We start from the raw sequence: 15,404 nt of genomic DNA on the forward strand, positions 1-15,404 counted from the left end.
ACAGCCTTAGCTTACCCTTTCCTGGAAGTGAATGCTTCCCAAGTTATATTGTCTTAAGTGCTCCCTTCAAGATGCACTTCAGAAGGTGACTTAAATGTAGCTGCAACTTTTCTTGACTTCAAGGTGTTGAAGAGTTGCCTTCAAATGATCTCAAATAAGAGTGTTCTTCCAAGATGTTTCTTTTTTCTCTTGTTAGGGAAAAATTGTAGGAGATACCACAGGTCCTTGAATGAATTTTAACTGCCCTTAGAAGGAATTATATGTATTTATGGTCACTTGATTTCTGAGATACTTGTAGCCTTTCACTTTTTATTTTAATCCTTAAGATAGGAATTCCAATAGTCACAAATGATCTTGAACTGCTTCTTACATTTTTTTGGATTGGGTTCCTTTTTAATGTGTCACTGCTAGATGAATCATAAGACTAATGTAAGTATTGATATTAAATGATGTAGGTATATGACTATGTCTCTCTAATTAGGTATTTTGACACCATTGAAAAATATCTCTTGATAGGCCTAATATGTCTGTCAACTACTAATATTTCAACAAGATTTCTTCATTGTATTGAAGTCGAATTTCTAGGCAATGGTTAGGCCTCGACCTTCCCTATATTAATATACACATGATCCCTTTTGGATCTTTGATAAGATGTCAAGACACTTGAAAACTTCATATTTCTTCAAAAGATCTTTGATTTTATTTTTTATATTCAGAATCCTTGAAATGACAACAAATGGTGCCTAAAGAGTGATTCTCAACCCATTCACTTTATTCAACCTTGTAGACCATGTTTGTGGTATAACCACAATGATTTTGAATTATAAAGGTGCAAAAAATATGTTTTTAGGTTTGGTACTACTTCTATAATGTTCAATCTTCTTCAAGTTAGCTATTAGGGCACCAAAACCTCTATATTACCTTTCAAGACTCCTATAATATTTCTTAATGCTTCCTTCTCCCTAGCAAATGGATTCCTTCAATGGATCTTCAATAAGTAAGACTCCACTTCACCTTGATGTTATACCTTTAAAAATTCTCTTGAATCCTTCGTTAAGATGACGAGAGCTATTAATATTCAAGTTTCCTTTTTCCTCTTATACTTCACCTAAGCTCTGATACCATGTTAGAAAATTAGAAAGGAAGAAATATTTTCTTATCTTGATAATTACTTGTGATTTATTTAAATTATTATTATCTTCTTTTAAGTATTCTTTTATTTTCTTATCATCAAGCAACTACCAAAACATAAGTGCATGAATATCAAAACAACAAGGACACAAGACTTAGGCTCTTAGCCAAGGAAAAACCCCTCTCCTAGGGGAAAACCAAAAATTCTCTTCTCTTCCTTTAGAATCAAATCAAATGAGATGAACAAGACCCTTGCTCAAGACAAAGACCTCCTCCAATCCACCGAGTCATGTTCCCAAGCTATTCATTCCAATCAAAATTTAATCAACAATAGTCAACCTTCTTCAATATTGCATCAACAATTAATTTCAGCCCTACTCCATCGGAATTTCATCCTAACTACAGGCCTCCAATATTGGCCCCTTTTGCAACTCAAAATATTCACACATGTGGGATAAAAAGAGAGAAATTTGGATCCTTTTTCTTGTAAAGTGTTTCTTCCTTATTTTCTATAGTTTGATGTTTCTTTCTAGCCTCTTTTCACCTTCTATTCCACTTCAAATTGCATATCAAACTTCTAGATTGAATGAATTCTAAAATAGGTCAAATTGCAATGCTTTTATAGTCTTTTTGTGTGTTTGAATTCCTTTAATGAGGCTGAATTGTCTTCTCTTGAGGTCGACTTAGTGAATCAGGTATAAAAGACCAAATTAAATAAAATAAATTTATCTTTCTTTGATATAATAGGCCCAAGAAGGGTCTAGGATAAGATGACATGGACATTGACTCATGACACAAACCCTAAAAGCACTCAGTGGGTGCTTTGACCTAGAAACAAAATAAATAAAGCATGAAACCCATGCTTATAAATAAATTTTCTTTGACCTTAGGTTATTTTTCTTCTTTTGACAAATATATAATAATTACATTATGTCATGAGTTAAATAACAATTATGAAGACCGCTACTAGTTACTATTTCAGCTGAGGTTTAATATGCAGGCATGTAAACTAGTCAAGGTCCATCATCCTATAGATATAAATTTATCTATAGGTCAATGTACCAAGAAATACAAATAGAAAGAAGGAATGTCCCATATTCCCTATTCTAGTCATGTTGGTAATTCAATGTATGCAATGGTCTATACTAGACCAAAAATTGTACACCCAATGAGAGTTTTCAATAGGTATATGTCAAAATCAAGAAAGGATCATTGCGTAATTATAAAAGAAGAAAATAATTAAGTATTTTTGTGGCAATCTATGTTATGGAGTTTTCTGTCAAGAAATACCTAAAGTAGATAGAGCCTTGGCAGACATGATGTTGTTGATGTAGACTAGGTTGGAGATGTAGATCTCAAAATCTCTACAAGTGATAGGTGTTTAACCTATTTGGAGAAGGAATAAATTAGATGAGAAATAGATAGTTTGTAGTTACACTCTCAAATACAAATGCTAAATACATGGCATCCACCCATGCAAGTAAGGAATTTTTATGATTATAAATATTATGTTTAGGTATGGGGTTTGCACATCATGTTATAAGGTTATATTGTGACAATTAGAGTGCATTCTTTCTAGAAAAAACCTAGCTTATAATTCTAAGATAAAACATATTGATGTTCAATATCAATTTGTGAGAGACATGGCTAATGAGAAGAAGGTGTTTCTCATGAAGGTGGACATTTTGAAGAATATTGTGGATTATTGAAAAAAATTGTTTGCACCAAGAAGTTATTTTTGTAGAGAACAAATAAACATTTTTAACATTTTATTCTTGGGCCCGTATATGATTTTTTGCACATGATTTTAGGTTCATAACTTTCTAATTCTATTTATGATATTAAGATTATGACCTAATTTAGGTGATTAGAGTTTTGGATTTTGTAGGATTATATTGTATTGTAAATGGTTAATTTAATATAATGGGAGTTAGGTGTGAGGCTTTGAATATTTGTTAACTAGTATTTTTGGGTAAATATCTTAAGTATTTGGTGTGCTTAATATTGTTTGTGTTTATGCTTTATAGATAATCAATGTTTATACATTCATTTATTGTAAAAGGTTTAAAAATTACACATGGAAAAGGATGGAAATATGATAGTAGAAAAAGTTGAAATTTTATAGAATGTTGCAAATGAATTGATGAAAATGGTGAACAAAAGTAAATTTAAGTGGTTTTGTGAGTCTATTGGCTCTATGGACCATGGATCATAGAAATTATATCATATTTTGATGCATATTACTTATAATCCTACAATGTATATTACAAGTGGGAGAATGTTGTGATGAGTGTGTCATGCACCATGAAATCCTATAGTGGACCAACTAGAACTAGTAAGAAACTTGTGATTGTTTAGAAATATCAAGGAATACATGTAGATCATAGGTAGGGAATAAACATAGATAAAGAGTAAGGAATAAATACTAACTAGTGGTAGAGAACAAATTTAGAGCTCTAGTAGAGAATGAATGATAAGTAGCAATTGTTAGCAAATTATTTACCAGTAAGTTCATAAAAATGGAAAACAATAAATGTTTTAGGATTTCATTACGCCTGTTTATTCAACGTCGTGTTCTAAAGAAACTACACTGTAATTTTTAGCTTAATGTTATTTCTTTAGAATTTTTATGATACTACTAAAAACTCGTGTTGATAGTACAAGTACTCTATATTGTAACCACTTACTGGAAAACAATAAATGTTTTAGGATTTCATTATGCCCGTTTATTCAACGTCGTGTTCTAAAGAAACTACACTGTAATTTTTAGCTTAATGTTAGTTCTTTAGAATTTTTATGATACTACTAAAAACTCGTGTTGATAGTACAAGTACTCTATATTGTAACCACTTAGTTTTTGAATAATTGATGGGGTGTACTGCAAAGTGTGGCCTTTTTATCCTAAAAGGGTTTTCACAAGAAATGATGAAATGACGAAGGAGCATCTCATGTTTTAAAATTATGTATTTATTTAATTTGGAGAATCTAGAAAATTTTAGATTTTATGAATAATTTTAGAATTTGTTAGAGATTAGGTAGTTAAGGTAGATTCCTAAAATTGAGACGATTACTCTCAACTTCCTCCAAACATCCAAGAAGAAGTTTCTCTTGAGAAAGTCAAGAGATTTTTTCTCCAAATTAAATAGAAATGTAATTTAATTGGAAATCCAAGTTCGGTGAGGAAATTAATTCAATAAAGTATATGTTTGTATTTTGGAGTGTTTTTTTCTCATTTTTCTCTCTACGTCAAATTTTTGGTATCAGGACCCAAGGGTTTTGCTGGGCTTTCCATGGCAGCATAATCCAATTTACTGGCAGTTCCGAGTATTATGCTAAGAAAGAAGTCATCGCTAGTCTGAGGAGCTGATCGTTGGAGCATTGGAGTAACGATTTGTGAGAAGCCGTGAAGAATCTGTGTGACAAGACATGTGATAAGCCGTGAAGAAGTCGTGAAGAAGACGTGAAGAGAACAAGGTGTAAAGGATCAGCGGAGAATTGTTTTACGACCTGTGTGAAGACTCACAGAATGTACGTGGAGATTGTTGTATACAGATATTGTTGTACGTGGAGGTTGCTATACGTGGAGATGAATGTGTTGAGTTGAAAAAAACGCAGAAGGGATGCAAAATATTGGTGAATTTCACATTGTTTGTTCTTTTTTTAAGCCTTGTTTGGAAAGTGCTTAGGAAAAACACTGATAAGATGCTTGATCGGTAACCCTGTCTTATAGCTTCGATTACAATAGAATTGTTAGATATTATTTTTGGAGCTGTAGCTTTAACAGAATAAGACTTGATTTACATCAGGTGTTTGAAAGAATGTGGCTTAATTTGTTCATATGCTCGAAGAGGCATTTTATTGAATCATAAGACTGATTTTTTAATTTTATTGAATCATGAGATTGATTTTTTAAAATTTTGCATGGAGTGAAACTTACACTATGGGAAAATAAATTCTAATAATTGTCAATACATGACAATTCTTTGAACGAGAGTTTGGTTCATGGTTCTCTGTTATTCTAAATTGAATCGAGAGCTTGAATAAGTATATGGTTGTGCTTTATATTTAAATTCTAATTCTAATTGCATATACGTGATTGGAAGGAGAATGATGCTTTGTACCTTATAATACTTTTTTGTGATTAAATTAGTAATTCCAAAAATAAGGTATTTTGGTCACTTATTAAAGGGAATAATTTAAGTGAGGAATTTGTAAAGTTCTTGTTTCTATTTTAATTAAAAAGATAAAGATGTCACATAGAGCTAGAGGAGTCAAGGGAGATGGAATTGGTCGATGAAGACAAGCTACAAACCAAGTCTTACTTGATGTAGTAAGACATATTCGAACGAGATTAGATGCATTGGAGACAATACGTAGAAGATACGTCAACGTTCGTGATATCAGTGAAGAAAAAGAAAGCTTAAAAGAAGAAGCTAGGAAGAAACTTCGGAAGATAAAATGGTCAAAATTATCATGGGAATAAATAAAAAGCCGAAACTGATTGACTTGATCAGTGCCATGGATAAGTATTTCAACTATGAAAATGTAGCTGAAGAGAAGAAAGTTAAGTTTGCTGCACTATGGTGGGATAGAGTGCAAGGTGAACGAAGAAATAAAAACAAAGGGAAGATCACTAATTGGGATCAGATGGTAGCCAAGCTCAAAGGTAGTTTTATTCCTCGAGATTATAAGTTAAATATTTTTCGATAGATACAAAATATTAAGCAGAAAATCATGTTTGTAAAAGAATATACAAAGGAATTTTATAGATTAAGTATAAGGTTTGCTCATGTGGAAGCGGATGATGAAAAATTAGCTAGATATATTAATGGCCTAAGATTTGAAATACAAGATGAATGAGATATTTTGTCTCTGAAAATTTTTGAAGAAGCTTAGCAGATATCCCTTAATATCGAAGAAAAATTGGTAGGGAAGAAAAGTCAAAGAGGAAGAGGACGAAGCACAATAAGGAGCAGAGGACAATTAAGTAGAGGATCATCAAGTAGAGGACAATCTAGCAGAGCATATTCAAGTGGAATATTTTCCATTCAAAAATAAGAAGGCAACAGTTCACATTAGGCAAAATCATCATGAAGAGGAGATTTCATAGGACGAAGACCATATCAAAGAGGTAGAGGTAAAACTTTTGTGGTAAGATGTTATACATGTTACAAAGTTTGCCATAAATCTAATGAATGTCCAGAAATATTTTCTAGTCAAGGTAGCACACATATAGCACAAATTGATTCAGAAAGTGTACAATCCTCTACACATGAAAATGCACCTGAAACTAGTGAATCTTTAATGATGAAACTAATTTTATTAAAGTCTCATGAAGAAGTAAAGGAACCTACGCAAAGGAAAACATTGTTCAAAACTTTCTATAAATAAGGAGGAAAATGTTGTAAAATCATTATTAATAGTGGGAGTAATGATAATTTTGTATCCACATAAATGGTAGAAAAGTTCAATGTAAAGAAAACTAAACATCCTACTCCCTACAAAGTTTCATGGTTGCAAGAGGGACATCGGATACTAGTTAATGAACAATGTGAAGTGAAGTTTCGGATAGGATGTTATAAAGACAAAGTTCTTTGTGATGTTATGCCTATGGATGTGTGTCATATTTTTCTTAGAAGACCTTAGCAATTGATATGAAAGAAATATATTATGGAAGGAGAAACACCTATATGTTTTAAAAGGATGAAGAAAGACATGTAATCTTACCTTTCAAGAATGAAAAAGCACGAGAAGAAAACTAATCCAAGGTAATATTACCTAGTGGAAAAGAGTTCCTTCAAGAAATCAAGCATGAGGAGATAAATTTTTATTTGATTGGTAAACCAAAGGTAGTCCTCGCAAGCAAAAATCTAAATGATCCTCCAGAAGAAATTAAAAATATGTTGAATGAATTGATTGATATTGTAGTGGATCACTTTCCTGATAAGTTTCCTCCCATTAGACATATCAACCATAATATTGAAGTCATTCCAGGTGCCAGCCTTCCAACAAAGAAGCCTACAGAATGACTCTAAAGGAGAATGAAGAGATTAAAAATCAAGTGTAGGAATTGTTGGATAAGGGTCTCATCCGAGGAAGCTTAAGTCCGTGTGTTGTTCCAATAGTGTTAACTCCAAAAAATGATGGTGGATGGAGAACGTGTACACATTCTCGAGCAATCAACAAAATCATAAGTAGGTACAGGTTTCCATTACCTGGTATTGATGATCTTATAGATTGTCCAAGTGGTGCTGGATATTTTTCTAAATGAGATTTTAAAAGTGGATATCATCAAATCAGAATCAGAGAAGGTGACAAATGGAAAACAACATTCAAAACTAATAATGGCTTATATGAATGGTTGGTAATGCCCTTCAAACTTACCAATGCTCCCAATACCTTTATGAGGCTAATGAATGAAGTCTTAAAAGAATTCATTGGAAAATTTGTTATACTTATTCTTGATGATATCTTAATTTATAGTTAATCAAACGAAGAGCACCTAAGACATCTGAAGATGGTTTTGAAGAAGTTACAACAAGAGAAATTTTTAATCAGTTTAAAGAAGTGTAGTTTCATGAAAACATAATTATTGTACTTGGGTTTTGTGATTTCAAAGGAAGGCTTAAAGATGGATCAGGAGAATGTAAAGGCCAAAATAAATTGGCCAACTCCAAGAAGCATTTCAGAGGTAATAAGTTTTCATTTAAGATGTGCTCCAATTGTAGAAACTATTAAAGAAATAAATCAACCATTCCATTGGACAAAAGCAACTAATAAAAGATTCAAATTATTAAAGAAAAATATTACAAAACAACCTATTTTAGAATTGTTATATTTCAATAAGTTGTTCCAAGCTGAGACCGATGCTAGTGGAACTCCAATAGGAGTTGTTTTAAGTTAAGAGGGAAGACCAGTCGCCTAGTACAGTGAAAAACTCAATGAATCCAAACCAAAATACTCTTCTTATGATAAAAAAATTTATGCCCTCATACAAACTTTAAAAAAATGGAGACATTATCTTATGCCAAAAGAGTTCATCCTCTACATAGATAATCTTTCTTACAATATATCAACAATCAGAAAAAATTGAGTCAAGGACGCATTAAATGGATTGAATTTCTACAAAATTTTACATTTTCCATCAAGCATAAAAGTGGGCAATCAAATAAAGTAGTAGATGCATTAAGAATGATCAATTTATTTTTGCAAGAATCTCAAGTGAATGTCTTAGGATTTGATGAATTAAAAGATATGTATAAAGATGATTCAAATTTCAGAAAAGATTATGCAGCTTGTGAAAATCCTGTAAGTAGAGATAGAAATCCATGGTTAGATAACATGATACATGAGAGACTTCTGTTAAAAGGAAGACAACTATGCATTCCAAGATGTTCGATGAGGGAAAATTTGTTAAAAGAAAAACATAGTGGAGGTTTAGCAAGTCATTGGGCAAGATAAAACTCTAGCACAGTTACAAGAATTTTATTGTTGAATTGAGGCTTCTGTGATCCATATTAAGTTTATGAGAGATTTTTCGGCATAAATCACAAGATATTTCATTTGTCGACGCGTTTCGAACCAACCAGTGTGGTTCGGTTCATTGTCAGGACAAGTTGAAAGAACAAATCATGCTTTTCATGTTAAATAGATAGAGTAGAACCTCCAACGGCTATATTGCTTGACCAGGTAACGACTATATTGACAACGACTAGATTTGACTGGTTAATTAGGACAGGATTAGGGGTATATTAATTAAATAAGTTACCCTGGTTAGTTAAATTCTTATTAAAGTAAATGGACCCTTTTTATCCACTTACAATTATAAATATATATTAAAAAATAAATTATAACCTAAAATTAACAAAATTAGTAGGAATTTTATTATTGGCCTTGCATGCAAGCATATGTAAGAAGATTTGTTGAAAGATGTAGGATATGTCAATATGCAAAAGGAAGAAGTCAGAACACTGGACTATATCAACCCTTACCAATACCAAATCAACCATGGGATTCTATAAGCATGGATTTTGTACTAGGATTGCTCAAAACGCAAAGAGGAAGTGACTCAATATTTGTTTTTGTTGACAAATTCGAAAAAATGACACAATTTATAGCCTGTAAAAAGACAAATGATGCATCTAACATAGCAAACTTGTTCTTCAAAGAAATTGTTAGATTGCATGGATTACCTACAAGTATTCTTTTAGAGTAATTTTTAGAAAACTCTATGGAAAAGGTTAGGAACCAATCTTAGTCTTAGTTCAGCATAGCATTCCCAGACTATGGTTAGAAAAATTTGGTAAATAGAAATCTTGGAAATATCATGAGAAGTTTAGCAAGTGAACATCCCAAACAATGGGATCAGGTACTTACTTAGGTAGAATTTTCATATAATTACTCACCTAATAGAAGCACATGATTAATTCCATTCCAAATTGTTTATGGGATGCATCCAAGAGGAATTTATGAGTGAAGGAACCTTGGAAAACAAAATTTTAGAAGTGCAGAAGATTTTGCAGCTAGTACGTAGGAAATACATAACAAAGTCAAGTAACAATTACAAGAAAGCAGCAACAAGTATAAACTAAGAGTAGATTCCAAAAGAAGACAAATGGATTTTGATGTTGGAGATTTGGTTATGGCACATCTTCGAAAAGAAATAATTCTAAAAGGGGAATATAATAAGTTAAAATTGAAAAAGATCGAACCATGAAAAATTTCGAGGAAATTTCCTCGAATGCTTATGAAATAGAACTACCCAAAGGCTTCAACATTTCAACAATATTTAATGTGTGATATCTATACCCCTTGAAGGAACCAATGAATGATCCTATCGATGCACATGTCAGTGATAAAGTTCAGTGGGAGAAACAACTACCTTCAACACCAGCAAAGCAGATTGAATCAATTATGGACAAAACGGTGGCTAAAAAGACCATAAATAAAGAGTATTTTCAATACTTGGTTAAATGGAATAATCAGCGAGTCGAATATGCTACTTGGATTACAAAACAGAGATTTCAAAATATGGTACAATATTGAGGAACTCTAGAAGAAAAGCATATGAATTTATCTTTTCCTCCCCGGTAGTATGATGCAAGAGCATCTCATGTTTTAAAATTATGTATTTATTTAATTTGGAGAATCTAGAAAATTCTGGATTTTATGAATAGCTCTAGAATTTGTTAGAGATCAAGTAGTTAAGAAAGATTCCTAAAATTGAGACGATTACTATCAACTTCCTCTAAATATCCGTGAAGAAATTTCTCTTGAGAAATTAGAGAGATTTCTTCCTCCAAAATAAATAGCAGTGTAATTCAATTGGAAAGGAAGGTTTGGTGAGGAGATCAATTTAATAAATTATATGTTTGTACTTTGAGTGTTTTTTCTCATTTTACTCTCGAGTCAAGAAATCATGTAGTTTTAATGGTTTTTTGTTCATTGCATTTGTTTGCAACTATTATATGGTAAGTTTCTTCACTTTCTTTAATCATGGATTAATGTAGAAAGATAATATTCAACTCTACTTCTTTTCAAAATTTGTATTAATTTAAATATAAAATATTGAAAATTATCTTTTCACTTATATAATACTAAAAATATTCTTTTTGTAAATTAAATACATTTATAAAAAATATTAATTTAATTAACCAATCTTTAACATTCTATATATATTGAAATTATTTATAAAATAAATAATATATATTCAGTTTAATATTTCATAGTTTTACTCTATTTCATTATTAACGAATATAAAATCTTTTATAATTCTACTGTTACAGTAAAACAATTCATATAATCATGTCCTCATAAGAAATAAGAATAAATATTAATGGTATAAGGAAAATCTTTTATAATTGTACTCTAACAATGAAATAATTCCTATAATCGTGTCCTCATGAGAAATGAGAATAAATGTTAATGGTATAAGGAAAAACATATAAGAACATCTCACACCATTCATATAATCATGTACTGTCATAAGAAATAAGAATAAATGTTAACGAAATAATAACACATTATTTCTCACTAAAAGTAATAATGAGAGAGTTGATCACGATCCATGATGATTAGCCAACATTGTGAACAACATTTTAAATATACAAAAGAATATATTAACAAAATAAACTAAACATATTTCTAATGACCAAACAACTATAAATACAATATTAAATGAAAAAATTCAAATATAAATTAAACAATAATAACATAAAACAACTTTAATGGAAAGGTTGATTTAATAGTTCATGTTCGCACGTTCCCTGTGTGAGGAGCCATACTCGAGCATGAAGACTACTATATATCATCTATGAGATGTATACCATATAGAATATTGCAATTTTTCTAACTCTTAACCATATGACTGCAACCGAAAATCTTTACTCTACCCCTTGTAGATTTTAGATTAGTTTGAAGAAAAGTTTGATATCATATTTTATTGCAATTTTTCAATTCTTAGCCATATGAATGCAATAGGAAATCTCTAGCCTAGCCCTTGTAGATTTTTTATAGATTTTAGATTAATTTGTATAGAGGTTTGATTTCATATTTTATTGCATTTTTGCATTGATAAACATATAAGTAATATATTTTTTTAGATTAAAGGAATATATATGAAATTCATTTTAATTTAGGTTAACTATAAAAATTTTGTTTTTTGTTTTTTAAATTATATTTTGTTTATTAATTTATATTTATAAGAAAATAAATTATTAAGTTAACTAGCGATTTATAAGTTTCTAGATTTTAATTTAACTTTTCTAATATTTTTAAAAGTTAAGTTAAATTTAAACTAATTTATATATAATATATTTATTCTATATAATATATTTATTCTATATAATATGGATTTATTTTTAATGCAATATAAAATAATATAATTCCATAAAATTTTTAATCTTAAATATATTTAAAAAAAAACAAAATAACTTGGCATTTTTTATTTATTTATTTGTAAAATAGTTTATTAATATATAAATATTCAATTTTTTTTCATCCTTATTGTTAATAAGGAAAAAAAAAACAAAACATAAAAATTTAAGAACAATGGAATCCTTCCTGTTACTAGATTTACTAGTTTTGTTAGATCACTTGGTTGTTGTTCATTTCAATATTTAATTTTTTGTTAGATCACTTGTTTGTTGTTCATTTCAATATTTAATTTGTTGATGATGTAAGTAAGATATTTAAAATAAATTAATTATATATCCATTTATATATATTATATATATATATTATTTTATTTTTAAATACTAAAATTATATTTTATTTTTATTTTATGCAAAAATAAATGAAGTGATACTGTGACAGTCTCTCCCAACCACCAGATGAATTTATTTAAATAATTTTAATATATAAAACAAATTGTAGAATTTATATTTGGATCACCCTGTATATTTAATCTTAAGTAGCGCTTAGTGGTCTGTAAAAGAGTACAAATTATTACTAATGAAACATATTTCATGTATGGCTGATTGTGCTGACCGAATCTCTGCAACGATGAATCTTTGCAGGTATATTCATCCGTTTCATTATGTTCGACTGTCTTTGTTTTCACCTAATTATAGAAACATTATGTTCTGTTGTATATTTAGTAAAGAAAAAACACAATTAGTAGATTGCACCCTAAAAGACGTAATTACCGTAGACTCCAATTCCAAAGGCTTTATAACCTATAAAACGAACCCTACAAGGCGCAGAAGAGAAAGAGAATGACTAAATCAATATAAGTACAGTAAGAATCACAGAGCGTTTAAGAGAAGGACAATGACTGAATCAATATAAGTACAGTAGGAATACTGGTGAAAAAAAGAAAAAGAAAATGAACACACTAATTCAGCGTGGAGTTGAACGAGTGATTCAATATAAGTTTGCTAAGAATACTTGTTCATGTACCTGGGATGGAGGCTGTTCTTCACCACTTTCTGTCCATATTTTCTCCACTTGTATCCGTCGTCTAAAACATCCACATCGCTTCTAGTCTGGAAGCAGAACCTTGGCTCCCTCAGTTTTCTCTTCACCTTGACCTTCACTTTCTCAGACGGCCAGCTACTAGATCCTTCCCACCTGCAACTCAACCGTAATTAATTAGCATCCTAACCTCCACACAGAATATATAGACAAATCCATGTTAAACGATGTAGTATAAACCATATTCCTAACATCTATAGGATGTTAAACCATGTTGATATAGACAAATCCATATTAAACTTAGATGTAGTATAAACCATATTCCTAACATCTATAGGATGTTAAACTATATTCTCAACATCTAGAAAGATGTCTAGTTACATGACCTGTATAAATCTATCTTAATTTCAGATTTAAGGTTTTCTTCATAATAATAACTAATACATAAACAACGAACAACTCTATAATCAACCTAAATCTATATTCACCAAGATCTACTAAGCCCAATATAAATCTATATGCACCAAGATCTGCTCTTCTACTAAGAGCAGAGAGGAATTAAAAAAAGATGAGATCAAAATCAAAACATTGCCTGGCTGCAGGACTAATGTTTCCAGTGTTGGATGCCGATTGATGGGTGCATCCGGCGAAGTTGTCATGGGTGTAATTACTATTCTGGATAGACGAAGAGCTGATCAATCCACACTCAGGCAACGATGCGTATTGAACATCATCATGACTATAACCACCTCCAGCTTCCAGATGACTTCCCTCGTCCATGAGGAACTGATCATCTTTGTCATTAAAGCAACCGCTAACAGAATGATCGAGATGATGATCAGCCCGAGAGATAAAACCACGTGGTGGTTCAAGTTGGGCCATTGTGGGGAGTACTTCATTGGAGGGTAATTGATAGCTGGGAAAAGTATTGAGTTGCAATTGCTGGAACACCCTCATGGGCTGCTGCTCCATGAACGTAGTCAAAGCAGCTGTCCTCAGAGGGTTTGGGTTTGCCTCATCCATAACTCCATGACCGCGAGTCTCTCTAGAGGGCATCATATTGAAGTTAACTGTAAATTATGAAGTGAATACAGAAGAATTCCTCCTACCGTGTAATCTCTGGATCCTGCTCTTGGAGGTAGACTGGATTAGGTCACAAGATCGTGGTGATTGCGTACCATTTCTTATGGCCCTTGAAATTTCTGCATATAATATTTAATCATGGAGAAACGCTTCAATAGTTGTGGGGGTAACGGTAAGGGATCAGGGAATGCCCATAAATGCCTGCCTGAAGTAGGTTACAGGGGGCCAGTCAGAACTGACATAGAAGGGAGGAAGCATAATTATATCGTGTCGTCGTAGCTACTAGTGGGTACAAGAACGCACCCATGGTCGAATCTGGTGGAAGTGGAGGCAAGCTGGGGTATGGGGAGGGAAAGGTTATGTCAGAAACCGGAGCCAGAACAAATGTTCAATTTGACATAAAGGCGATCTTGCCATTACCATTACCACGATCAGTACAGAATGAAATCCGGCCCTTAGATTATCTGATCCCTCCACTCGAACTAAATGGATAACAATCGATGGAGAAGCGAGTGAGATGATTTCTTTTTGTTTTGTCTTTTTGGTGGATAGTATTATGATGAATTCTAGGTGTGATCTGTTATCATTTGTTGACTTTGGGAAACACGCTTTTTCCCTTAGTCTGCCATCAAATTGATTGCTTTCAGGTGCGAAGAGAGATGCCATCCCCGTCATCATATTTCTTCATATCTTTCTTTCCCTCATCTGACGTGAATGTGACGGCCGTTTCGCAAATTTCTAGTTGAGTTTTATGAAGAGTGAAGCAAGGTTGCCATCCTTCCCTTTGCCTCTTTAAATGGGAAAAGCTTGTGGAACAATATCTATGGAGAAAATCTAACCTTTCCTTAAGTTAGGGTTTAATGGACAACCTTGACCGATATCAATTGAAACAACGGATGTTGTGGGCAGTTCATCTTTTTTCGGTTTTAACTAAATGTGGTGTGACGATGTGTACACTTCATCCTTTTGTTGTTTTTAATTAAATGTGCATTGTGTCTAGTTTATGTTATTTATTTTCATTAGAAAGAAAAGTTTCATATTAGTTTGGTGAAGAATATTTTGGTTGGTTTTAGTTAAATCTGGTTTGTGTATTTATTTTTATTTTTATTGAGTTTCTCATATAAATTTGGTGAAGAAGTCATTAATATATTATATTAAATTGGTGTATGAGATTTTTATTTGATTATTAAATTTTTAAAGTTTATAGAAGTGATGCAGGAGCATTTAGGCCTAGTCAGCAATGTGATGGAATGATCACATGTTGTGACTAACAACGG

General features: G+C 31.5%; 1 protein-coding gene across 1 annotated transcript in view; it reads right to left on the reverse strand.

Moving 5' to 3' along the window:
• The window catches only part of LOC149267661 (uncharacterized), a 402,441-nt gene extending 387,827 nt beyond the window's left edge, over nt 1-14,614 (reverse strand). The window contains exons 1-2 of the mRNA XM_089399459.1: nt 13,637-14,614; nt 13,030-13,200 (exon numbers count right to left, since the gene is read on the reverse strand). Of these exons, the coding sequence (XP_089255585.1) occupies nt 13,030-13,200; nt 13,637-14,103 (638 nt within the window). The 5' untranslated portion in view covers nt 14,104-14,614. The remainder of the gene's footprint in view (nt 1-13,029; nt 13,201-13,636) is intronic.
• Nucleotides 14,615-15,404: the final 790 nt, after the last annotated feature.

Source organism: Pinus tabuliformis, chromosome 6 (assembly GCF_031772625.1).
Source record: "Pinus tabuliformis cultivar Carrire ecotype Pingquan chromosome 6, CPIR1, whole genome shotgun sequence".
Classification (NCBI taxonomy): domain Eukaryota; kingdom Viridiplantae; phylum Streptophyta; class Pinopsida; order Pinales; family Pinaceae; genus Pinus; species Pinus tabuliformis.